The 25,285-nt window shown below is 45.4% G+C and overlaps 1 protein-coding gene across 1 annotated transcript; it reads right to left on the reverse strand.

Annotated features, from left to right (window-relative positions):
* Nucleotides 1–17,749: 17,749 nt before the first annotated feature.
* Nucleotides 17,750–18,781, reverse strand: PATE1 (prostate and testis expressed 1). The gene is made up of 2 exons (XM_004750191.2): nt 18,605–18,781; nt 17,750–17,883 (listed from the first exon to the last, which is right to left on the reverse strand). The coding sequence occupies exons 1-2, from the start codon at nt 18,726–18,728 to the stop codon at nt 17,750–17,752; spliced, it is 258 nt and encodes an 85-aa protein (XP_004750248.1). The 5' UTR covers nt 18,729–18,781.
* Between the last annotated feature and the right edge of the window lie 6,504 nt (nt 18,782–25,285).

Genomic DNA, 25,285 nt, shown 5'->3' on the forward strand with positions numbered 1-25,285 from the left:
AAATGTCTATTCATGTCATCTGCCCATTTTTAAATTGGATTATTCATTTTTGTGGTGTTCAGTTTTATATGTTCTTTATACAGTTTGAATACTAACCCTTTATCAGATGTCATTTGCAAATATCTTCTCCCATTCAGTAGGCTGCCTTTTTAATTTTGCTGATTGCTTCCTTCACTATGCAGAAGCTTTTTTTTAATTTGACACACACAGAGAGAGAGAGAGATCACAAGTATGCAGAGAGGCAGGTAGAGAGAAGGGGGAAAGTAGGCTCCTCGCTGAGCAGAGAGCTCAATCCCAGGACCCTGAGATCATGACCCGAGCCAAAGGCAGTGGCTTAAGCCACTGAGCCACCCAGGCACTCCACTATGCAGAAGCTTTTTATCTTGACATAATCCCAATAGTTTATTTTTCCTTTTGTTTCCCTTGCCTCAGGAGACATATCTAGTAGGCCTTGGTGTTGGCCTGCTTTTGTTGATTTCGATGGGAGTTCCTGTGCCTCCTGGACCTGGATGCCTGTTTCCTTCCCAAATTAAGGAAGTTTTCAGCAATTGTTTCTTCAAGTAAATAATTGCTCTCTTTTCTCCCTTTTTCTTCTGGGATTACTATAATAAGAATGTTTTTATGTTTGATGGAATCACTGAGTTTCCTATGTCTATTCTCATGTTGCATAATTCTTTCTCTCTTTTGTTAAGTTTCATTACTTTCCATTACTCTGTCTTCCTGGTCATTAATTAGTTCTACTTTTTCAGTCAGCTGTAAATTGCATCAGGCTCATTTCCAATCTCATTTATTGTGCTCTTCATCTCTGATAGATTCTTTCTTAACTCTTTTGTCTCTGTGGTAAGGGTCTCACTGATATCTTCTCTTCTTTTATTAAACCCAGTGAGTATCTTTTTTTTTTTAAAGATTTTGTTTATTTATTTGACAGACAGAGATCACAAGTAGGCAGAGAGGCAGGCAGAGAGTGAGGGGCAAGCAGGCTCCTTGCCGAGCAGAGAGCCCTATGTGAGGCTTGATCTCAGGACCCTGGGATCACAACCTGAGCCAAAAGCAGAGGCTTAACCCACGAGCCACCCAGTTGCCCCCCAAGTAAGTATCCTTATGATCGTTGCTTTAAATTCTCCATCAGTCATGTTACTTAATCTACTTTGCTTAGATCCCTGGCCATGGCTTTATTTTGTTCTTTCATTTGGGATAAATTCTTCCACCTTCACATTTTGTCTAAATATCTACCCTCTTCTGTGTGTTAGAAAAGCCAGTTATGTCTCCTGATCCTTCGTCATTGTGGCTTCTTCTCTCCCTTTACTTGTGGAGTTTGTTCTGTCAGTCTTTATGTTGATTTCTGGGGTGTTTTGGATGATTTAATAGTTATCTAGTTATGTTCATGTGACTAAGCTAGCCTACGGTCCTCCTACTCCACCACCATCTTCCTCTCTTCCCTCAACGATTCCTCTTCCTTATGATTCTTAATTGACATATGAAGAATACTTTGTGCCTTGTACCCTGTAACTTGTTCAAGTTCTGCATTAAACAGATGATCCACAGAGGCATCTTTGAATCAGTGTCTCACCATGGGCCCTCACAAGTCCTACAATGCTTTTGTTCCATTCTATGAAGATACAGTTATTTGAAGCTTCTTCCACTGTTGACCTTTCTGTGAGCAGGGTTTCCCAGGTGGCTAGTCCCCTGCAGGGGTGCAGTCTCCATGCAGGAAGAGGTGCAGGTGGCTTGAACCCTGGACTCCAAGCATCTGCTCGCTTCCCAGCCCCTGAGGCCCTCACTAGCTTCCTCTCCACAGGATAGCCTCCCTCCCAATTGGCCAGCTTTGTGGCATTTTAACTTGACCTATTCCTTTCTCTCTTTCCCTAGCTACATGGTAGCCTTGAAAACCACAGCACCCTTGTAACCATGGTAGCTATGAAAATCATCAGCCTAGCAGACACTCTGGGGAGAAAAATGAGCTTGGAGCTACCCAAAAAAGCCCCATTCTCACAGAATTGTCACTATTCTGCATATATGAATACTCTCTGAAAAAGCTCCATTCACAGAGCTTGTCTTTATTTGCCCTAGTTCAGAGCTTGCTCCATGGGAAAGTGTCTATCCTTGGGGTATTTGTGGAAAACAATACGTGACAAGTGTTGACATTGCAAATGCCTGAAGTGATATTAATTAGGGAAAGCAAGTGGAGAGCCAAAAACCTTATAGGAGAAGTCTGGGGAATGAGTTGTCTATAGAGGCCTTTGAAAAGCCTTCAGTGTATTTCTGAGAATATGGAAAGATGCACACATATGTAGAGCTGTGCACACATCTAAGAAAGGCCTGAGAAGAACTTAACCTCTCACCTTGGCTAACCTTGGGGCTCTATACAAGCAGGAAATAAAGGCTAAGGCAGAGTTGTAAACTGCCAGAGCTTTAAAGACATATGTCAACATACAAAGATAGCCCTTCTGTAAAGGATAGATTTATTGGTTGACAGAACTTAAGGAAATTTTGTTGAATTATTTCTGACCACAAAAGTAAGTGAGCAGTGATATCAGTGACCACATATGATAAGGAATACACACTTTACAGCATTAGTCCAGGAAAGTCTAAGCAACATAACAAGAGTAAGAACAAGAACAAGAATAACAAATAAACCACCACCACAACAAATCCTAGGGAATTTATTTCCAGAGTTGCCACTTTATATTATTTACAATGTTCCATTTTCAAGAACAACAACAACAAAAAATTGTGAGACACACAAAGAAATAGCAAGTATGGCCTATATGCAGGGAAAAGAATATGTTGGACTGACTAGACAAAGGCTTTAAATCAGCTGCGACAAATATCTTCAAAAAAGATAAAGGAAAACCATGTATAAAGAATTAAGGGGAAGTATGAGTACAATATCTCCCAAAATACAGACTATAAATTGAAATTATATGAAACAATCAAATATAAATTCTAAAATGAAAAACTGTGGTAATTGATACTCATTGAACCCACTTTAGGGATTGAACAGCAGATTTGAGCTAACAGAAGAAAGTGTGAGTGAATTTACAATAGATCAAGATCCCCTAGTCTGAGGACTAGAAAGAGTGAAGAAAAATGAATAAAAGCTCAGACACCTGTGGGGCACCATCAAGTATGCTAACATATGTACAGTGGAAGTCTCAGAAGGAGAGAAGTGGAAAAAAAGAGCAGGAAAAATATATGTATATATATTTTTTGTTCCATTGCCTGTCTCAGGGATTTAGCCAAAATCCCGAGAACTTTGCTGGCACCACTGGGGTTCAAACAGGAAACAGGAACATTTAATAAAGAATTCGATAAGTTTTATGAGTCAAGAGTCTAATTATACAGCAGGCTAGTTGAAGAATTGAGGAGACATTTGGATCGCCAGCCTCCTTAATCCACAGGAAGAAGGGGAGAAGGATGTTGCTGGACATGCAAAGCATGTTTGGCAGAGACTTTTATTGGGGGCAGAGTTAGCCTGAGGCCATGTTTTCAAGAGAGAACCTGGAGACTAAGGACAGTGACCTCATCCTACTCTATCCTACTGATCTGCAGAAGCTTCCCACTAGCCTTGCTCAAACAGAGCCCAGAGGTTTGGGGCCACATATCATGAATCCATATGTCATATGGGTCAGCCAGCAGGTAGAAAAGGGTGGAGAATTGATCTGGAAGGAGTAAGTGGAAGAAAACCAGCACACCCCACCCCTTTTATCTCTCAGCATCCATTCTCCTTCACTTGGGTGGAAACTTTACATTCCCAGCACAGGGGGTTCAGTAACTCCCATTCCAGTCTTATTCTTGGGAGGTGATAGCAGTTCAATCATACTACCACCACCAACAATGAAATAGCCAGTGCCAGGGCTCCTTCTAGTGAGGGCCAAGGGAGATCACTGAAATGATGAAGCAATATGAAGTAGGCACCACAATCCCCACTTCCGTAACTGAGAAGGTCGGTCATCCCAGCTGCATCATCAGACCTGTGTTCCCTGTTCTCTCACTTCTGCTGGTGTCTCAACTGGAGAGTCTTCCTGACCTGGTGGCATACTCTAGCCCTCATTCTTGCAAGATCTCAATCTCTGGTGGTTTGATCTTTATTGCCTTTCCTATTCAACAAGACTATTGAGCAGAGGAATAATTAAAGATCTTCCAGCGAATCCCCTGATTTTCAAACTTCGCTTTTCCTTCTCCCATCATGTAATTACAACTCCCTCATGTAATCAAAATAAAACTACAGTCAGTACAGTAACCTCTTTCTCTGCCTGTTGGGGACAGGCAATGGAGACACTCGGCTATCCTGCTCCTACTCCTCTTCTCCTCTCTTCTTCTGACCAGCAGCATCATGGGCTAATGGGGGATGAAGCAATCCTTTTATGCCATAAGAAAATTTTCTGATATGTGTACCATGGGTTCTGTTACAAATGAAAGATGAAAGTATTTGAAAAACCCTTGCTCAGAATAATTCCCTGGTTGACGAGGGAGTGCTATATTGCATGATCTCTTTAAAAATACCAGACCATCACTTCCTCATATCAGGTGATTCACAGACCTGTACCCCTGGGGATAAAAATATATGTTTATAAAAAATAAAAAATTAATAAAAAAATAAATTAATTAAAAACAAACAAACAAACAAACAAACAAAACAAAAAGATGCTCTGGTCAAACTGGCTCAATCTTATTTTGCCATTTTACTCCTGGATCAATTAGTTTCTACTGCATAACAAATGACCCCAAATCTTAGTTACTTAGAACAATAAACATAAAAAAAAAAATACCAGACCAGAGGTGCCTGGTTGGCTCATTCGGTAAGGCATGTGACTCTTGATCTTGGGATTGGGAGTTCAAGCCCCATGTTGGGGAGAGAGCTTACTTACATAAAGAAATAAATAAATTCAGACCATGCATTTAATTATTATTTTATTTTAGCTCTCCTCTTTTCTGTACCAAATCTTGCTTTATTCCTAGATAGGGCAGTAGCCAGGATATAATGGGTCAGGTTGATTTCGCAGGAGAGAAAAATCACATAAAAGACCAAATGTACTTTTCCTTGATTCTATGTCTTCCAGTCTCAGAGCCTCCAGTAATGTTTCCCTGTTCAAAGCCTCAGAAGTCTTCTCCAATGAGTCCTGAATCTCCCAGCCATGTTCCCATGGTCCCTATCTGCACTGACTCTGTAAATAGACAACTGAGGTAGAGAAGCAAAGATTTTGGGGTGTTCTTGTACCAGGTGACCAGGAGGGAAATGTTCTATCTCTAATGTGATCTACAAAACACAGTGTCTACTCTAGGGCTGTTGAGGATTGGCCAACTAGCCTGAGACACCGGCCACCCTTAAGCCCCAGGCAGGGTCTAATACCAGACCCAGCTGCTCTCCATCGCACCAGGCTGCCCTTCTGCTTCAAGAGAGGATGGGAGTCACTGCATTTCAGAGGTTTGGTCCAACAGCAAGTCAAAGTACCCCTGTCAAAACCAACCAACCAACCAACCAACCAACCCAAAGTGCTCCTTTCCAAGTTCTATTTCTGCACTTCAGGAAACACCTCCTTCCAGGGACTCATTTTGGAAATATATTTGGGAGGAAAGGAGATTAGTCTTAAATTCACTCCTGATTCAGATTAGTACTATAACTGATTCTCAGTACAATCTCATTTCCACACTAGGCCCTGGTTCAAATCAATTGTAATCTCATGGAATCCCATCAATTCTGAGGATGGGGCACCTGGGTGGCTCAGTTGTTAAGCTCTGCCTTTGGCTCAGGTTATGATTCCTGGGTCCTGCACCAAGCTCCCTGCTTGGCAGGAAACCTGCTTCTCCTTCTTCCTTCTGCTTGTGTTCCTCTATCACTGTCAAATAAATAAATGGCATCTATGCAGATGGAGAGAGAAAGCAGCAAATCCAGGGGGAACATGTCGTTGATATAACAGCAGCCTGGGTAGACGGGAACATGCAGAAGTGACAGCTAAGGGACAGTATAACTTCCACGCCCTCTTCTCCAGGCTGACTTGTCCATGTCCCAGCAGCCTGCAGAGGGAAGCTCCTCTGCTGTGACCACAGTCCTGGAAATTGGTTGAGAACGGCTGTTGGGGGCTGGCTGAGTGGAGCCTCCTATCCTGTACTCATCACTCAAAAATGTGCTGGACAATGACCAGAGCAACGGGCTGGAAGGTGGCAGGAGGCTGGGGCAGTGGAACAGGGCTTCAGGGAATGGGCTCAGGGCAAAGCCCTCCCTGCCTTGGTGACTGAGGTCCTGCTGATTCCATCTAGGAAGAGCCTCAAGAAAGGGGGTCACACAAAAGCTTTAGGAGGTGTCCTGGTGAAAAAGCCCATCGTTACCCATGGCCTCTCCACAAACGATTCCCTGTCGACTATGTTAGATGAATTAAAGTCCTAAGTGGTGTGCATGGTAAGAGCTGAGCCAACGAGAAGGGGTGACTCAGAGTCCATGTCTGACCCCGAATTCCTGTTCCTTGCTTCTGTCGCCGGTCACACATGATCCCTGACTTGACAGCTGAGGGGACCCGGATCAGGATCTCTCTCTGCCTTGACGTTGTGACAGAATTTTAGTTTAGTCCCATCTCTTAAGCATAAAAGGAAGACATGGGGTTCTGTGGCTTCTATGTCCAACTCATTGACCCATTTCAGAAAATGGTACCTTCCAGGCTGCTATAGCTAGAAAGTCTGGATGACAGTTAAAGTGGAGAAGAGAGGCAAGGTCAGGAGGCTGATTTGAGTTGAGTATGGGCCAGAGGATTCTGGGGTAACACCCAGGCCTGCAGGGCAGTGCTGTGGGCTGGCTCCAGCGGCTAGAGGGAACGTGGGTCTGAGGCAGGCCTAGGGGCACTACAGGCCAGGAGAGCTAGTCAGCCAGACCCCATGTCCCCAGAAGACCTGCGAGTGAGGCAGGTAGCTGTCACATGCAGAAGAAATGGTCATGGAGAAGAAATGGGACTGGATATCCATCTCACACTTCCTTCTTCCTGCCTGAGTGGGAGCTTGACGGGAGCCCTGTAAGACAGCAAGTCTCTTCTCCCAGACTCCCCTGGGACCAGATGATCCCACTCTTGGGTAGGCTCCCTACTGAGCAGGGCTAGGAGAAGTGCTTGTTGGAGGTTGGCAGAACTAGTGAAGAGGTTATTGTGGAATGCAGGGAACATTCTTTGTGTTGGGGGGTTGGGGAGAGAGGGCTTCTGTTCCTATTTTCTTTTCCCTGCATCCCCTGCCCTTTCATGGTCCTCCTACAGGGACAAGGGGAACCCACCCTGGGACTGACTACAAAGGATGAATGTGGCCTCCAGCCCATTACCTTCTCCTGCATCTGTAGACATAGGGCATGGGTCCAGGGTGAGCCTCTGGGCAGGGCAGGAGCAGGACAGCATGTCCTACAACCTCCCATGGAGGAAGGGGCAGCAGAGTGGAAAGGCTTTGAATAGGAGCCAGGAGAGGAGGGGAGAAGGGGAGAAGGTGCAGACTCTCAGCCTCGAGATGGGGGAGGGCTGGGAACCTGCTTACAGGGGTTCAGACACGGAGGCACATCATCTCTATCTGTGGGAGGGACAGGTGGCCGCAGGTGTCCAAGGTCAGTCTGGGGTCCACACTGAGATCCTCAGGTGAGGGGTTGAAGGGCTAAGCAGCAGCCAAAGCTTCTGGAGCAGTCTGGAAGGCAGACTCGGGTGTTCACCTTTTAAAAGGGATTGACCAGGAGACCAGCTCCCAAATCTCCCGGCATCTCTGGGCCTCGCATTCTAGGAGGGGAAGACAGGTTCAATGACAAAGGTGCCCTTCCCACAATAGCAAATCAGAGACTCGCACATACCGCGTCAACCATGACAGTTGTTATGTACGCTTACCTGTGGTATATGCACAGAAGAATTCTTGCATGGAGGTATGGCACCTGTCCACAGTTTCCTCAGATTTGGAAGCACAAAGGGAGTTTAAGGTACTTCTTAGGAATTTGGCGTATTTCCACAATTTCTGTTCCATTTCTTCCACGTAGAATGTTGTTCAAAGTTGCCTGATGAACACAGGAGAGAGATACATTGCACAAAGTTTGGAAATGAGTGCCGATTTTAATCCCTGGTTGCCCAGATCCTGGTGCAGGAGCATCCTTCCAGCCAGAGCACGGGGTCCTTTGCTTCCAAGCAGAAGCTTGGTCTCCCAACTCAGACCCTCTGAACTTCTGTCCATGGATTGGTGCCTGTGTCTCACACGGTCCAAATGCAAGACTCACGAATGTGGTCCCTGTGGGAATTACCTGGACAGTGGCTCCTAAGTCTTAGATCCCAACCAGGCTTGTGGGACACCCTAGTTTTAGTGGGAGTTCATTTGTGAAAGTTTTCTCTGCCAGGCAGAGAGAAATTCTTATTTTATTTTATTTTTTTAATGGAGAAAGACTTTTTCTTACCTGTTCTCCCTTTGTCTCTCCCCACAGTCATCTCCAGCCCTGGGAAGCCTTCTCCAGATTGTAAAAAGAAGGAAACATGGTAAAATGGAAAGGAAATGGCCCACCCAGTACAACAGGTAGGCAACTTGTTCCCAGGGGAAAAATACTTCCCCCTCCATGTGCCCTTAGGCTTCAACTGTAAGATGAGGTCCATTCTTTCTAACCTACGTGCTTGTTCAGAAAATCCAAAGAAATCAAGTACATAACATGCCTGAAGAAGGTCTGACACCAAGTAGCATCTTCCTGACCATTATCCATACATGAATTTTTATTTCTTTTTTAGATTTTATTTCTTTATAAGAGAGAGCATGTGTTGGTGGGGAGGGCCAGAGGGAGAGGGACAAGCAGACTCCCTTGGCAAGCAAGGAGCCCTACTCAGGGCTCAGTCCCAGGACCACGAAACTATGAGCTGAGCTGAAGGCAGACACCTAACTGACTGAGCCCTCAGGCACCGCTCCACATGTGAATTTCTTAAGTCCCAACGCCTCCGTCTGATGTAGCTCTGGCAATCCTTGTTTCCACCTGTGAGGTCCCAGAGGCACAGAGAAGGGAGAAACTTGTTGAAGATCCCATGGCCGGTAGGTAGCACACTTCGCACACATCCCAGATGTGGAGGGAAGATTATAGTGTGGATCACACTTGGGGTAGCCTGCGTCTCCTTCTGGGAATGAGCCCGCTCAAGATAAATGGGGCCCGGGGCACCTGGGTGGCTCAGTGGGTTAAGCCGCTGCCTTCGGCTCAGGTCATGATCTCAGGGTCCTGGGATCGAGTCCCGCATCGGGCTTTCTGCTCAGCAGAGGGCCTGCTTCCCTTCCTCTCTCTCTGTGATCTCTTCCCGTCCTCTCTCCTACTGTGATCTCTCTCTGTCAAATAAATAAATAAAATCTTTAAAAAAAAAAAAAAAAGATAAATGGGGCCCACACTCACTCTTCCCCCAAGACGGGAAGCTGCCATTACCCATGCCTCCCTTTTTTGTGGTGACCACCAATCGCAAGGTAGACAGGACTGTCATCCTGCGATCTGGGAAGTAGGGGCTGTCCGTATGGCGGGACCGTTCCTTTGTGCCTCTCAGGTTAACTCTTGACAACAGTGCACTCGTGTTTTCATCAGCTAGTTTGATTATCTGAGGGGTGCATGGCATCCTTCTAGGTGCTGAGGAGAGTGCAGTGGACACGGCACAGGAAAGTCTTGCATTCATGGCACTTTCGTCCTTGAGAGGGGAAGAGACAAGAAACATAAATAAGGAAAAGCCATCAAATGACAACCCGGGCCAAACACGTGGGAGCAAACAGGAAAGGGGCAGGGCGAGTGCAATCAGGGAGCTTTGCACATACATCCAGATAGTTTGTGTTTGCCGGGAGTGCACTGGCAAGCCTCACTAATCAACTGACACTTCGTGGATGAAAGAGGGAGGGACACCTGTGGGTGCGATCTGCAGGAAGGGAGGCAAAGACAGAACTGACGGGAAAACTCCTTTCCAGGACTCCCTGCTCCTTTCCTTCCCTCACACTCCATTTCTAGTGACCCATCCAAATATGTCTTCCTCTCTCCCCGTCACCCTCCGTGTAAGTCTCTCCCACTGTAATCATTTCTGGTCTTTGTCTCCTTTGGACAAATTAATGAATAAAACTCAAGGGACACAGATCTAAACCTCTTCACTGCTTCTTGAACTACCCCATCCGTCTCTCAGAGGCGTGCTACGCTGGGCAGGTGGACCACATCTGGAGTCCCAGGCTCTGGTCCTGATGAACCACTTTGGCAGGGGGTGGGGGGGGTGGTACTGCTGGAGGTCACACTGAGGCCACTGTCCAGGATGCTTCTACCTGAAAGGGCCTGAGCAGCTCCATCACAGATGCTCAGTGATCCCAGCTCTGTCCTATGGGAAAGGCTGTCTTGCGGACATGGGGTTAGTCATGCTCTTTGCAGGCCAACATCCTGAACTACAGGGGAAGTGAAGAGGTACTAGCGAGAGAGATTCTCCACCAGCATTAATGAGTACCTCATGCTGGATCTAATAAAATGAAAGGGGGTGTCTGGATGGCTGAGTTCTGAGTATCTAGAGGTCTGCAAACGCAGACAGGATGTACCCTCTCCTGGGAACATTGTAGAGAGGACTCAGGTGACTTGATCTAAAATTTATGATTCTGTGATCTAGTGGGATGCCTGAGGGCAAGTGATGGGAATAAATAGAGCTGGAGCCTCCCACTGGGACCAACTCAGGAATGGGCCCCAGACTGTTGCACCTGCTTCTGCTGGGCACATTTACAGTGGTCTTCATGGACCACGATGAAGGTAAAGCCTGGTGAGGGAGGCAGGGATGGGTGGCGAGAGCCTATGTGGGGAGAAAAGGGAGGTGGTTTCTAACCTTGACTTTTTGGGCTGCTGTACAATGGCTCAAGGAGAATTTTTCTTCTTCTTTTCACAGAGGACTATGGCCCAGATTCGAAATGTATGGCGCAGTTGGTTTGCAGTTTTTGGATAAATAATGCCACAATGAGAGGGGATACTCCTGATTTTTTCAACATTGTCTCTCTACTCTTTCTGAAATACTCCACTCTCCTCACTCATTGATCTAGTGTCTTTTTTCTTCCCCAGCCTTGCATGAAGTGGGGAGGAGGCTTGAATCCCTGGGGTCATAGCTGTCACCACTCAAGGGAGTGAGGACCCCAGGCAGGAGCTGGGAAGGTTGTCAGCTTCCTTCTTGTGAGGTCTACACCTCACTGGTATAAATGTTGATAGCGGAGTAGGCTTCTGAAGGCTAATTCCTTTTCCTAGTGCCCTGCTTTCAGTCTTTCCTCTGTTTCTTTAGGGATTCGATTTTGCCATGAATGTGATTTCTTTGATGGATTCAAATGCCGTAGTAAAATGAAACGCTGCTGGAAGTTTAATTTGTTCCTGCCGTACAACAGGAGTTGTACCACAGAGCACTATTACTATTCGAATCGAATTACAGGTAAGCTGGGGTTAAAGGGAGACACAAAACATCATCAGTGGTGCCCGCCTTCCCTGGAGTCCAGGACCATGGGAGATACTGGGGAAAGGGGAATTTCCATACACCAACTGGGGATAGAGTTGATGTGGAAGGCAGATGTCTCTTGCCTGATCCTGTCCAGAGAAGCCTAGATGAGATGCAGGCACAGCTTTGGGGCTCATTCCTATCCACAGAAAACCAATGAGGTTCTGGAGAGACGTTATTACCAAGAAGATGGTGTGAATAAGCAAGGTGATCACATCTTCTTTTTTTCTCTCTTTAGGGAGATACCTGTTTCATCTTACAAAACTGTCTTGTAAAATTTGTCAAGAGGGAGTGACCCAAGTATACCATGACTTACTGAAAGAAACACATTGCTGCAATGATAGATCCATGTGTAATACTGGAAAGGATAATTTAGAAAGGTCGGTGCCGTATGGAGAAGATGCAGATTACACTATGCATGATGACATCCAACAAGAAAACTTACAGGGTAGAAGAACTTAAACTATCTCTGCCAGTAATCTTTGCTCTTCCCTTACACAATGGCAACATCATTGTATATTATTTCAAAATCCAGACCCTACTCTCCAATCTGTTCTAATAGATCTACCCATGGGAGCTCCATATTTCCTGTGTCAGTGCTTCCATTAAGAGGAAAATGGGAACCCCCAATCTCTGCCTTCTTCTTGGGTTCCCCTGTCTTTACCACTTGATACTGCTTGGCGATCTGTAACTGTCCTCAAGTTCTGATGCTAAAACTGGGGGGAAATCTCTGGCAAAGGGAACAGAGTATTTTTCTGTTATAGCTTCTGAGTAAAGATCAAAAGAAAGTAGACTGGATAGAAATAGGAAAAAGAAATCACAAGATATTTTAGAAGAAAAATTGGGGAGGAATATAGAAGAGGCATTTACTGGAGGGCAGGAAGGGCTTCTATTAAACAAAGGCTTGAGAAAGTAAATGTGAAGTGAGGAATTCAAACTTCCACAAAAAGAATAGTCGGTGAACTAGACAAGAGAGTCTTTGTGTATGCCACCATTTGGGGAAACTGTACCAGCCACAGTTACATCTAACACATAGCCCTAAGCTACCATGTTTCCAATGATCTTCTCTTGCTTTCAAGGCCAAAGCCAAGTCCATCAGGGTAGGTACTTGGCCTCATTGTTGGCCAACTACTCTGTCTCCTGGCATGTGAGGAATACTGTACCACCCAGTCCCGAAAAATATTTAAATTTTACCTTGCACCCAATGAACTCATTGGTAAAAAGCTGAGTATTTATTGGCACAACCCTGCAACAGATTGTGTCAAGGAGAGATAAAAGTTTCAGACTTCATTCTAGTGTTCTAACCAAAATAATAAGCTCTGAAATGACAAAAATGAATCCCTAAATTATTGTTCACTCACTTTAGGTTAAACTTTTCTTTTGTCCCATTTGCCTTCCTATGTGTTAGAATCTACAGAAACTATTATATTTATTTTTTAGCTGAATAATTATGTATACAAATATAATATTATCCCAGGTTTAGTAATTCCCCTCTGGATCCAGGTTTATAAATGCTTATTGTTTTCTACCACATTGTATTTGCATAGACATAATAACACATTTTAAAATACAAATTAATTTTGAAATATTTGCAATATATGTATACTGGGACTTGTCTCAAATTGTGTCACATTAGCAGGCGTATTACACTTTAGCATCTTGAGAAGTAGAAAATATGGTCGACACATCCATTCAGGGCTGGTTAATTCGTTGATATGGATAGATGGAGATGCTGGCAGTAGTTTCCAACAATGAAGGGATTCACGGGGGAATTACTGTGATGTATGGTTAGTGCCTAGAATAGTCCCAAACCAGTCAAAATTGGAAACTTCACATTAGAGAGGGGAAACAATAGAGATGGTGGAGAAGGCAACCAGTAGTAGGAAGACTATACAGGCAGCTGGAGACTCAGTAGCACAATGAGTGAAGTGAAGCGAAGCTTCATAAAACACTGTGGCAAAGCCCCCAGCGCTTCATCATACCCAGACTGGCCCTCCAGGTCCAATCTTTCAGAGCCCGTCCTATTACGTTTCCCATCTTGGATTTCCAGGAGATTCTGACTCCCCTATTGCCCTATTTACAATGCCCCATCACGTCCTAATTTCCTTGCCCAAGTGGAGTACATCTCTGTTCTTTGCATTTGGTGGTGGTGGTTGTGGGGGGGCGGGGAGATAGGACATGGAAGAAGCCATGAGGAAAGACAGACTCTGAACATGGACCCTAGTTCCAGATTACAGTCCAGAACACTCTTTCTGGCCAAAGATTCCTTGGATTCCTTACTCGGAGACAGACTGAGACAGGAAAAATTGATCAAAGGAAGACAACCAATTGTATGGAACTAGAAATCTGGAGGACTATTCATCATAGGAAAACAGGGTTTCTTTCATAGAGATGTGTGTATAAACCTAGAAACCCAATAGAAATGTGCTCATGATTGACAAGCTCTCAGAAAACCACACCACAGAACTTCTGTTCTGCTCACAAATTTTGCACCAGTCATGATTGGACTGAAATACCAGGAGGCCGGCCCCGGAACGTCATACAGAGATACGATATACTCTACATGGACATATTATAGGATCCGGGGCTCACTGTTTGATCTCATGTTTAGCACATGATGGAGCTCTAAGATGGATGGAGCTCTAAGAAGACTTGAATATTTGAAAATGTGCCCTGTAAGTATTCAACACAGACGTACGGATGGCCTGATTTATTCTGGAGGTGCTGCTCACAGCGACAAAAAAAAATTGGAAACATAAACATTATTGTTCCCTTTTGGCACTTTGGGTAGTTATAGCTCTGTCACAGACTGATACTGGCCCTCAGGCAGAGGAAGTAGCCTCTGGAAGAACACATGTTCTTTTCCCATGACTGGGAAAAGGCTGTGAGTCTGGAGGTTGAGAGCACCTGCCTCAAACTTCGTGGGCTGATTTTAAATCTTTGCTTAGGACCATCAAGGTAGGACTGTGGTCTTTCAGTTGGGACAAGTGGGAGACAGCAGTGCGGTTTATGAACCTCTACAAATCCTGTCATCAGTAAGGCAGAATAGCTAGGACAGCAAAAGCAAAGTTCCATCTGCTAGCAAGATCTGCTCGGGTGGCCTCAGCCCTCAAAGATCTCAGACATGTAGAAAATACACCACTGTAATTCCTCCCACAAACACAGCGTTCCATTCCAAGGAAGAAAGGAACAGTCATTAGAAGCGAAATTAAGCCGGGAATCCAGGCGAAGGTTTTAAGACAAAGTTCGAATGTTGATGAGAGAGGAGATAGCAGGTAGCAACACTTGGAAATCACTATAGAGGTTGCTCTGGAGAGATGAAAAATTTTAAGTACTTCCCTTTTACTGCTTTCAAGAGATGGAGCTAGGAAACAACCCCCCGCACTCTGTCCTGCCAGCCCCAACATAGGGATCTTCCTGGAAAAACACATGTGTGTATGACATTTAAACATGTATGGCATAAAAGAACTGCACATAAACCCCTAATAATGTTACGAGACAAATGCACTGAACACCATACTTACAGAAAACAGAAGGGTGCCGGAAAAAGATGGCTGCAAAATTGATAGAAACTCAATGTGAGATTTCAAAGTGAACTAAAAGAAATAAGGGAAGTGATAGAAACTATGAAAAAGCAGCATAGAAAACACTTCTTAAAGATTTATTTATTTGAGAGAGAGAGAGAGAGGGAGAGTTCTCACGTGTGCACACACACGAGTGGAGGAAGAGGAAGAGGGAGAAGCTCTCCAGCGCACTCCCCGCTGAGATCATGACCTGAGCTGGAACCAAGAGTCCCACACTTAACTGACTGAGCCACCCAAGTGCCCCAGAAAAAGATTTTCTTTTTTTTAATGTTCAGCTTCTTTCTTTAAGATTTCAGTCTAAAAGCCATTTTAGGTGGCTTTTTAGATGGACTGAGCAAGATAGACCCCACATGATGGAGGCTACTGGCTAGAGGCGCAACATGGGCTGTTGGAAGCCCAAATGGGTGAGGACGACATCCGCGTGCTGTGGTGCAGGTTGTCAGAGTTTGCTCTGGCGAGGAGAGTGTCCCTGCAGAGTGGTGTGGTGGTAGATGGGGGCGAACATGGGCGGTTGGTGACTGAGTGGACTGAGCAAGTTTCACTTGGTCTAGTGTTGGTCATTGGAGTCCAAGCTGCGTGAGGAAGGCAACTTGTGTGGCGGACAGCTGTGGCAGGCTGGTAAGGAATGCTGAGATGTAAGTGGGGTACATGGTGACCCAAAAAAGGATATGGCCCCTGAAAGTTGCCAGAAGGGGATCTGCATGTGGGGGTGACACTGGAGTATCTGTGGGGGAGGGGGGATGCTGGAGTCCAAGGCGGGTGGTAGCAATGGGAGTTCAGTCTTGTACAGAGGGGAATAACAAAACAAGAAATGTATTGAGGATAATAAGAGCCCAGTTTCTCAGTATTGTAGAAAGGATTTATAGATACGGGAAGAGAAAAAAGAAAAACTAGCATAAATTCTAGATGGAAGTGCTCATGTCTGGGGAAGAGGGCCGTTCATGCATGCACACACTTGCATGTGTACATCCACATGTGTGTTCTTCAATTTCCGCCGTGGCGAAGCCCTGAGGGCAGTGACACTCCAGCGGCCACGTGCATACCTAGCACCATGATTTTGGTATCTCAATAACGTTCCCACTGAGAAGAAGCAGGGCTTCCTAGAGAGAAATTATAAAATGAGCCTGGCTCTCTGCTCAGCGGGGAGCTTGCTTCCCCCTCTCTTTCTGCCTGCCTCTCTGCCTACTTGTGATCTCTCTCTGTCCAATAAAAGTAAATAAAATATTTTTTAAAAATTTAAAAAAAATAAAATGAGCCTGAACATTTGGCTGAGGCAAATAGAAGGAAATGTTCCAAGAAGGATGAAGAATATTGAAAGGAGACAGGAGCGAGCTTGAAGCGACTCTTCCTGATCGAATCTAAACATTAAAATGTGTGTGACAGTAACAAATTATAATCAGTTCAACAAAAATAGGAAAATGAGCTTATATTTCATAATCAAATAAAGAGGGCTCATCCTACCAGTTTGGCAGAAATCAGTCTCCATCTGTGAGCATGCTCCTTCCCACTCCTATTTTTCCCAGGGCGCTAGAACCATACAGGGTAGAAAACCTGAGTGTGCGTGAAGTCCGGGGGGGTGGGCGGGGTGCAATCTGCTCATGGCACGGCTCTGTACAGAGGTTACTGTTGAGAAATCCAGTGACCAGACTCACATGGCTTGCTCAGATCCCACCAATTCCAGCCTCTTCCATGCCACGCTAGACACATGGGAATATCTGTTTGGCTGCTTCTGGTCTCATCTCCTTGGCGGTATCCTGCAGCTCTTCCATATCTAGGAGTTGATGCCTTCCTGTGAGGTTGCCAGGCAAGCAGGGTGCAAGTTACTACCTCCAGACCCCTCTAGATGCCCTCTCCTCTTCTCCGACCCCCCAACCTCAAAGACCGTCTCCTTCCTGGCAGAAAAGCTTGTTTTCTTCTGGATTCCTGATGCAAACTCCTTTCTACACTCTACCCTTCTCCTCACTCTGGGAATAGCATTCATGAACAAAATTCAAGAAGACCCAACCTATCTCTTTTCATTTTGCTACTTCCCTCACTGAGAGGCCAGGGTCATGGGCTTTAGCAGGAGTATTGTAAGAAAGATAATACTAAAAGAGAGAAACACAAGGAAGAAAGAAAAGGAAAGAAAGAGAAAGAAAAGGAAAAAAAGAAAAAAGAAAAGGGAAGAAAAGAACCTACTGTAGAAGGAAGGCGAAAAGCCAGGAAAAGAATTGACCTATTCTCAATCTTATCCTTTTTTTTTTTTTTTTTTTTTTGGAGAGAAAGCGTGAGCACGTGATGGGGGCTAGGCAGAGGGAAAGGGAGAGAGAAAATCTTAAGCAGGCTCCACGCTCAACCCAGGGCCCAAGGCTGGGTTTTATCTCAACACACTGAGATCTTGACTGGAACTAAAAATCGTGAGTCAGACGCTTACATCTCTTGTCTTCTTATTCTGAAGCAGCTTTGGTACACAGTGAAAGCTCTAGGTTTTGTAAGAACCTGCTGGAGACACTGGTCTTGCTCTCAAAGTGTTTCGTTTCCCCCTACTCCATCACCACAACCACCAGGGACCAAGATGGAAAATCTAGAAAAGAAGAGCACTTTTTCTTACACAGACAAAAGGCAGAACCATGAGCTTGCAATCCGAAACAGTGGCTTTCCAGGAAATCCTCATGAAGAGGCTTAGACAATAATGTCATCCAGAGGTTGGAGCCCCCAGAGGAAACGCAACCTCTACAGGTTTTCATTGCATAAGTCAGAGACCCTGCAGCACCTGAACGTCACCAAGTAGACACTCCATTTTATTTTGTCCACATTAGCACAGTTTTCCAGGCAGCCCATGAAGGTTAACCACAGAGTCCCATCTTCTGCGGGAGGAAAGAGAAACAGGTTAGCAAAAAGGTTTCTGCAAAGAAACTTCTTTGCAGACCGTACCAGCAGACAAGAACAGCCTTGTGGGTAGCTCAAGTCTCTGTTATCCAAACAGGCAGAACTGCAAGATGTTTCCAGGTGAAGACTTCCCAGAAGGAAAGCAGTGGCAGAAGAATTTGCAAAAGTTCTTGGGAGTGGGGAGGTGATGACAGCAGTGACGGAGGGATTTCCAAGGCTGGATGTCTCAGTGGAGAATCTTAACACCGGTTTAAGTCAGAGTTATAAATGCCAAGGTTTTGCTTAGCACGAAATGTAGGAAAACCGAGAGGACCATTTAGCTCGTGTCTGTTGCTGACACTGGTCCTTTTATCTTCACAGTTTAAAACCACCCCATGGAGGTCCAGGCAGGGACAGTTGAGGAGCTGCCCTCCCCTCTCCAACAAGCGCCTGGTCCCCACTGGCCATATTGTGCCTCCCCTCTCCTCCCCACCCAGTCTCCCTGCTTTCTGCAAGCTTCTCAGATTACTGGTTCCATAGCTACAGATCCCCATCCCTCAGGGACCTCCTCCATCTATTTTCCATTATGGCTTGTGATGGGGTAGAGAGATCAAGCATCCCAGGGCTGGGGCTGCCTGGGGCAAAGTAAGGTCCCTGCTTTGTTCCATGGCACCTATGTCCCGTTCAGCTTCTCGCACACACCCCCATCCCCCAACTTACTCTTGAAAATTCTCCCAGTCACGCAGCCCTCGTCTTCTGTAGCAGTACACACTCCTCTGCCTCTGGAACACCTTTCTCCTGGAAACTGCAGGTGGCACATCCTACACTGAACGAGGTCTGTCATCGGACCGAGAAACCAGGAACAGAAGTGAGAAGCGATCTCCTGCAGCCACGAGAAAGCCCACCTCCCCGTTCCGATCTGAAGTCGGCTTGGAGTCCAGAAGGCTTTCACAGAGACCCAGGAATTACAGGCATTTGCCTCTATTAAGAGAGGCCATACCAGGAGCGGGACTGGAGTTTACACTCTTGGGAGTCTGGCTGGGGGAAAAATGGGAGGGGAAAGAAAGGGGGCGGGGCAAGGAAAAGAACGAACTCAAGATGGAGATAATCACGTCCTCTTCATACTCACTGGAATAATGGGAATCCTTGATAAGTATTTCCTGGACTGTACTGGCAAGGAGAAACAAAAGCGATCTGCAATTTCGTCCCAGATTTAGCCCCGTACAGGGCCCCTGAAATGCTTGTAATACATGGGGTCCGACAATGCTTTTCACCTGGGGCCACTCTAGGCTCTTTCTGTCCTTCCAAAGCCTTGGCACCTGCCTCCTGGCATCTCTGCACATCTTCCTTCATTTCCCTTCACCTTCTTGGGGCTAGAGCACAGGCCACAGGAGAAAGATAAACACACCCATTCCCCCCTTGTTCCCTTCTTTGTAATTGACCTGTGCAGCTTGCTTCGCTACCTGTGCCTGGAAGCTGACAAAGGGGAAAAGTGTCTGAAATTCACAAAGTTGCCACTGGGTAGGTCTAACCAACTGGTACCCGGAAGGTCAATATCCACTCCTGCCTCTCTCTTTGACTTGCCCTGGAGTACACTCACCCCATCCCCTTGTCACCTGCAGCTTCTATTGTTTTGTCAAACCCGTCCTGCTGTTAAGGGGCTGCTGAGTGCTGAAACTCGAGGTCTATCTCTGGATTCCTTTCAACACCCAGGGCCCGCTGTGCCTGGCTCATCTCCTCTCTCCTCCCTCCTCCCATCTCCCCCCTCCCACCCCATGATCTGTTTCTACTCACTTGTGTGCTCCTTGTCACGCAGTGACCCAGACAGCACTGTTGGGGGAAAGGATACGTGCTCTGCAGACCTCATTTTACAAACCCCGCCTCAGAGCTTCCATGAAAATCTTCCCAATTCTTTTACAATCCCCCTAAGGGGGAAATGAAGCCTCTGGTGAAGGTCCCAGGGATGTGATGCATTGGAGGTGAACGGCATGGTATTAGAATGATCATGTGGTTCCCTTCAGAACCCCTCCCTCCGTCATGGGAGCTCTAACCTGTTTCCTACCCTGGACATACCACACCAACCGCCAACCCCAGAGACTCACTTCTAATGCAGCCGAACAGGATCGAGAGTCCCAAAAGCAGGGGCTTGTCCATTTTGAAAAGAGAAAGGAGTGGGTTAGGGCAGGAAGCTGCCAAGTGCCTATTTATACCTCTGCTAGGCTGGGCTTCCCCGAGAGGGCTTATGGGTGGGGACACTGCAGAAGGTGCTGGAAAGGCATACTCCACCCCTAGGGAAACCAGTGACTTTGCATATTTTCTTTTTGGAGAACTAGGGAGAAAAGGGACCTGAAATTCCCTGGACCTGATTTATTCCAGTCTGACCACCCAAGATGGTTGATGCCATGTTCTGTGGGGTTTTTTTCTTTTTTTCATGATACCACACTGTGGGAAAATATGAGGGTAAGTCAGAGCTAGGTGGGTACGATTCAGAGTCACCCATGCCAAGGTGCTCTTTAAAGCTGAAAAGAGTCTATGAGCGCAAATCATAGCAATGCAGAAAGGGCATTGAGCATAGACCCTTAAAAAGGCATAGATATGAGGAGTGGAGAAGAGAGGTGGGAGGTTAGACTCTGGGATGCTGACAGAGGATTCCCAGTTTCACACTCAGTCACCCGGGAACAAAGCAGACCCTGGCCATAAGAGCTGAGGAAGAATCTGCTTCCCATCCTGGAGTTTCCCAGGGATTGAGAGAGATTTTGTTAGGAAACAGAGGTCTGAGATTCCTCCTGGAGCCAGGGAAGCTGGTCCTTCCCACTTGGTGTCAGGCCAGGTGCTGGGGGGCGGGGGTTACCCCAACTCTGAGAAGGACTAGGTATTCGGTCAGAGAGGTGGCTGGAGGTACAAAGTCCCATGGAGGGGATTGAGCTGGTGGATTCTAGGAACAGCCACACCTAGTATCTCGTTCTAAGTTTTCTGGTAGTTTCCTCCAGTTATTCTTATACCTGTAACAGGTGGGAGCCTCGTCTCTGCTGTCATCGCAAGGAACTGAGGGAAATGTCTGTGCCCGTACTTAGGGCAAAACAATAGAGGGAGAGAAACAGCAACCAGAAGGAAGCAGACTGCAATGGGGCACAATTTAGGGCTACAGAAGCAAAGTGGGGTCGTGTTCTAAGCCAGATGTTGGCTGAAGACATAGGGGACAGTAAGAGTGACGTGTGTGTGGAGGAGATTTTCCCCATAACATATTGGAGGTTATTAGTGTAACCAGTTAACTGCTTCCCCTGGACACCTGGAACCCTGAGGAAGCTTTGAAATAAGACCATTAAGTTTTTATGTGTTCCTTACACACACACACACACACACACACACACACACACACGACATCACTGATTCTTGTGTTCTGCATATTTACAAACAGATCTTTCCCTTTCCCTCCTCCCATTGCCCTGGAATTCAGCATCTTCTCTTGCGTCTTTACATTCCTTTCTCTGACCTTTTGAGCTCTCCCTTCTTTACCTACTAGGAATTCCATATTTCATTGTTTGGCTAATGGCAGCCCACAAGAAAGGAGGAAATGCTTTCTTCCTCCGCCTCATCAGAACCCGTCTCTTCTCCTGATGACACACCTGTGTTCTGCCACTTCTCCTCAAGCAGAATTTTCCTCTCCCAGCCTTCGTGATCCACCTGGACTCCTAGCTTACAGCCGAACCCTATTTTATTGACTTATTTATCTCTGAAAGTCTCCTCAAAATCATCCTTCCAAGCATGAATAGCCCATGATACCTGATTTTCTTACTGGGTCCCCTCTTTCCTTTTCTCAGCGCCCCTAGTTCTTTTCTGATCCTCTTAAAGCAGCCCACATAATTCATGTTATGACATATATTTCAGACCTGTGACTTAACAGTACCCAGGAATGAATCCCTTTTGCCGATTGCCCTAAGGTTTATGTAAATCTGTCACAATCCCTTGCTCATGACGCTCTCCCTTCTAACCACCACAGACTTCTGGGGGCCCACCTGTTAGTCCAGAAGAGTAGCCCAACCACTCAACTCTGAGAGTGATGAGGTAGGTGTCTTCTGGTTAGAAGCTGTTTTGATTATGGACTAGCATTTTTGGTTTGCCTCTCCAATGTTTTCATGTAAGTCAGAAAAAACAAAATGATGTTTTTTGAATGGAAACTCACCTTCCAATTCTAAGGCATCATTATTTTTAATTTTTTAAGATTAAGGTTTTAAGATTTGTTTATATATAGAGAGAGAAAGCGAGCATGTGCGTGCATGAGGAGGGGAGGGGCAGAGGGAGAGAGAGAATCCCCAAGCAGACCCGCCACCACTGAGTGCAGAGCCTGACACGGGGTTCCACCCCAGGACCCTGAGATCACAATCTAGGCAGAAATCAAGAGTCTGACGCTTAACCCACTGAGCCACCCAGGTCCCCCAAGTTACCACTATTTTTAAAGGAAATGGATCTACTCTACAGCGAATACAACCACAATATCGAGAAAATCACTGGTAATTAAGATATTTTCACATAATGACTTTTTAAATTTTATTTTACTTTTTTAAAGATTTCACTTATTTATTTGAGAGAGAAAGAGAGTGAGAGGGGAGAAGGTAAGAGGGAGAAACAGACTCCTCGTGGAACTAGGAGCCCAGGGAGCCTAGGACTCGATCCTGGGACTCCAGGATGATGACCTGAGCCTAAGGCAGTTGCTTAACCAACTGAGCCACCCAGGCACTCAATATAATGGCCTTTTTGAAGAGGTTAATGGGACCACAGGTGAATATCGCCAAGATCTGAGGAATGAGACCTCCACAGAGGCAGATCCCACACAGAGGCATCTCAACAAAATGAAGAATTTCAATTACTGTTCTGGTATAACACCAATGGCTTCAGGGTCCTTGGCTCTTCCCAGCACCCACAGGACTTGTTCCAGTTATCTAGCAGGGACAGGACAGTTTCTTCTAAATCAGCGTTTGGGAAAATGGTACTATCAGAACAGCCTGTCTCTTTTCCTTCAGGCCAGTGACCAGCACAGCCTTGGGTAACTGAGATGAGATGAAATCAGAGACGTTCTACTCTATGGAGAGATGTGAAAACAGGAAGAGACACTATGAGCAGGTCCAAGAAAGAACATAAAAGGAGTGTATCTGGGGAGACTTTACGTGTGTATTTTTTTCTATCACGAGACTCATGATCCCCAAGGATTTCCTGGGACTCTCAGAATTGTTCAATATGTCCACAGTTCCCTAGATGGTTCCCTCCTATGATGGAGAAGAGAGTGTGGACATTGAGGTGACTAAAAAGCAAGGCTAGGACCCAAGGGAGCAGACATAACCACTCATCCACCCATTTTTTTCTCTTATGATTTACAGCTTTAAAACAAAACAAAACAAAACAAACAAAACAAAACACCTCCTCTACTTCCAATACGCTGTTTCAACAAACCTATCTTTCACCGGGAGAACTCACTCAAAGGGTGACCTCAGCTAAGGAGAAATTAGGGAATCCTCTTGTGTGCTTTCCATGGGAAAGTCACCAGAACACAGAGGCCATGCTTAGAGACCTTTTTGCAAAACCTCAGGCACTCCCATGGTGACACAAAGCTCTCTGTATTGCTTTGTTTGCGACATACTATTTAAATGAATCCTTAAGATTACAAAAATAATCTCTCTGGGTTCAGAGACTGTTCCTGACTGGCTTGCCAAAAGAGATTTCCCCCTTATTTCCTGTATGTGTGTGTGTGTGAGAGAGAGAGAACGAGTGAGAGAGAGTGTGTATGTGTGTAGAGCCTATATTTTATACTGATGAAAAATAATACACATACCAAAAACTGTCAAAAACATAAGTGCATATCTTAAATCATTGACCATGAGCCAGGTTATGAAATCGAATATTGCCAAAACCACAGAAAATTCCCCACACCAAGGGCTCCTTCCTAACTACATTCTCCTTTTTCCTCATCTAGTGGGAAACAACCTTTCTCTTATGGAACTTAACCATTGTTTGGTTTTATAGTTTTATCACACTATATATTTTTTTAAGATTTTATTGATTTATTTGAGAGGGAGAGCATGAGCAGGGGGACAGAGGGAGAGGAAGAAGCAATCTCCCCACTGAGCAGGGAGCCCAACACAGGGTTCCATCCCAGGACCCTGGGATCATGACTTGAGCTAAAGGCAGACACTTAACCGACTGAGCCACCCAGGCGCCCACCACACTATATAGACACTATATAGACAGTGATAAAATGTTAAAAGTAAGAAGAAGACAATAAACATAATAGCTGCAAACAAGTGTTTGACTGGCAGCTGAATTCTCAATCAGAACGACAGAAACAAGAAATTGCTGGGATGAATCTTTAATACAGTGGAAGTAGAGCACTGCCAGGACAGAATTCCATATCCAGAGGAAAACGTTCTTCAGGAATAAAGTGAAATAAGGACATTGTTAGGCAACAGTAATGCCATCAACAAATCTGCACTTAGAGGGGCGCCTGGGTGGCTCAGTCAGTTAAGCATCTGCCTTCAGCTCTGGTCACGACCTCAGGGTCCTGGGATCGAGCCCCACATCAGGCTTCCTGCTCAGCGGGGAGTCTGCTTCTCCCTCTCCCTCTGCCTCTCCCCCCAGTCATGCTCTCTCTCTTTCTTCTCTCAAATAAATAAATCTTAAAAGGAAAGAATCTCAAGAAATTACCAAACATAGTAGAGAGTCTGTGTATTTTTCATCCATCTTTCCCAATGAAACATTGTAAATAATCATAATTCATTCTACAAACCAGGGAATAGATATGGTACAATACTATTAATCGAACTATGTCCCTCATTCATTCATACAAAAGAATTCTTGCCTTTTGGCTAAAATCGAGTGTAAACTATGTACCTTATTCAAATTCCATGTTTTTACATGTATGCATTTTTTTTGGTGTATACTATTTTTTTTAAGATTTTATTTATTTGACAGAGAAAGAGAGAAAAGTAGGCAGAGAGGCAGGCAGAGAGAGAGGAGGAAGCAGGCTCCCCGCTGAACAGAGAACCCAATGTGGGGCTTGATCCCAAGACCCTGAGATCATGACCTGAGCCAAAGGCAGAGACTTAACCCACTGAGCTACCCAGGTGCCCCTTTTTGGTATATACTATTATGAAAATGTGTCACAGGTATAGATTTGTGAAATAATCACCAAATTGGGGTATATAACAGTTCCATCCCATCCCTTATACTCAGACACTCTAACACCAGAGCCTGATAACCACTGACCTCTTCCCCATCACCATAATGTTATCATTCAGAAGCTGTTCCAAAAATGGGATCATACAGTATGTAATCCTTTAAGACTGGATTTTTCCAGTCAGCATAATACACTTGAGAGCTGTCCAGTTGCTGTGTGTATGAAGTTCTTTT

Source organism: Mustela putorius, unplaced genomic scaffold (genome assembly GCF_011764305.1).
Source record: "Mustela putorius furo isolate JIRA1106 unplaced genomic scaffold, ASM1176430v1.1 tig00000460_pilon_pilon_pilon, whole genome shotgun sequence".
NCBI classification, from domain to species: Eukaryota; Metazoa; Chordata; class Mammalia; order Carnivora; family Mustelidae; genus Mustela; species Mustela putorius.

Coding starts and splice junctions, on each gene's coding strand:
- PATE1 (XM_004750191.2), bottom strand. CDS start 18,728: ATGACAGACCTCGTTCAGTGTAGGATGTGCCACCTGCAGTTTCCAGGA. Junction 17,884..18,604: donor GACTGGGAGAATTTTCAAGA/GTAAGTTGGGGG, acceptor TTCCTCCCGCAG/AAGATGGGACTCTGTGGTTA.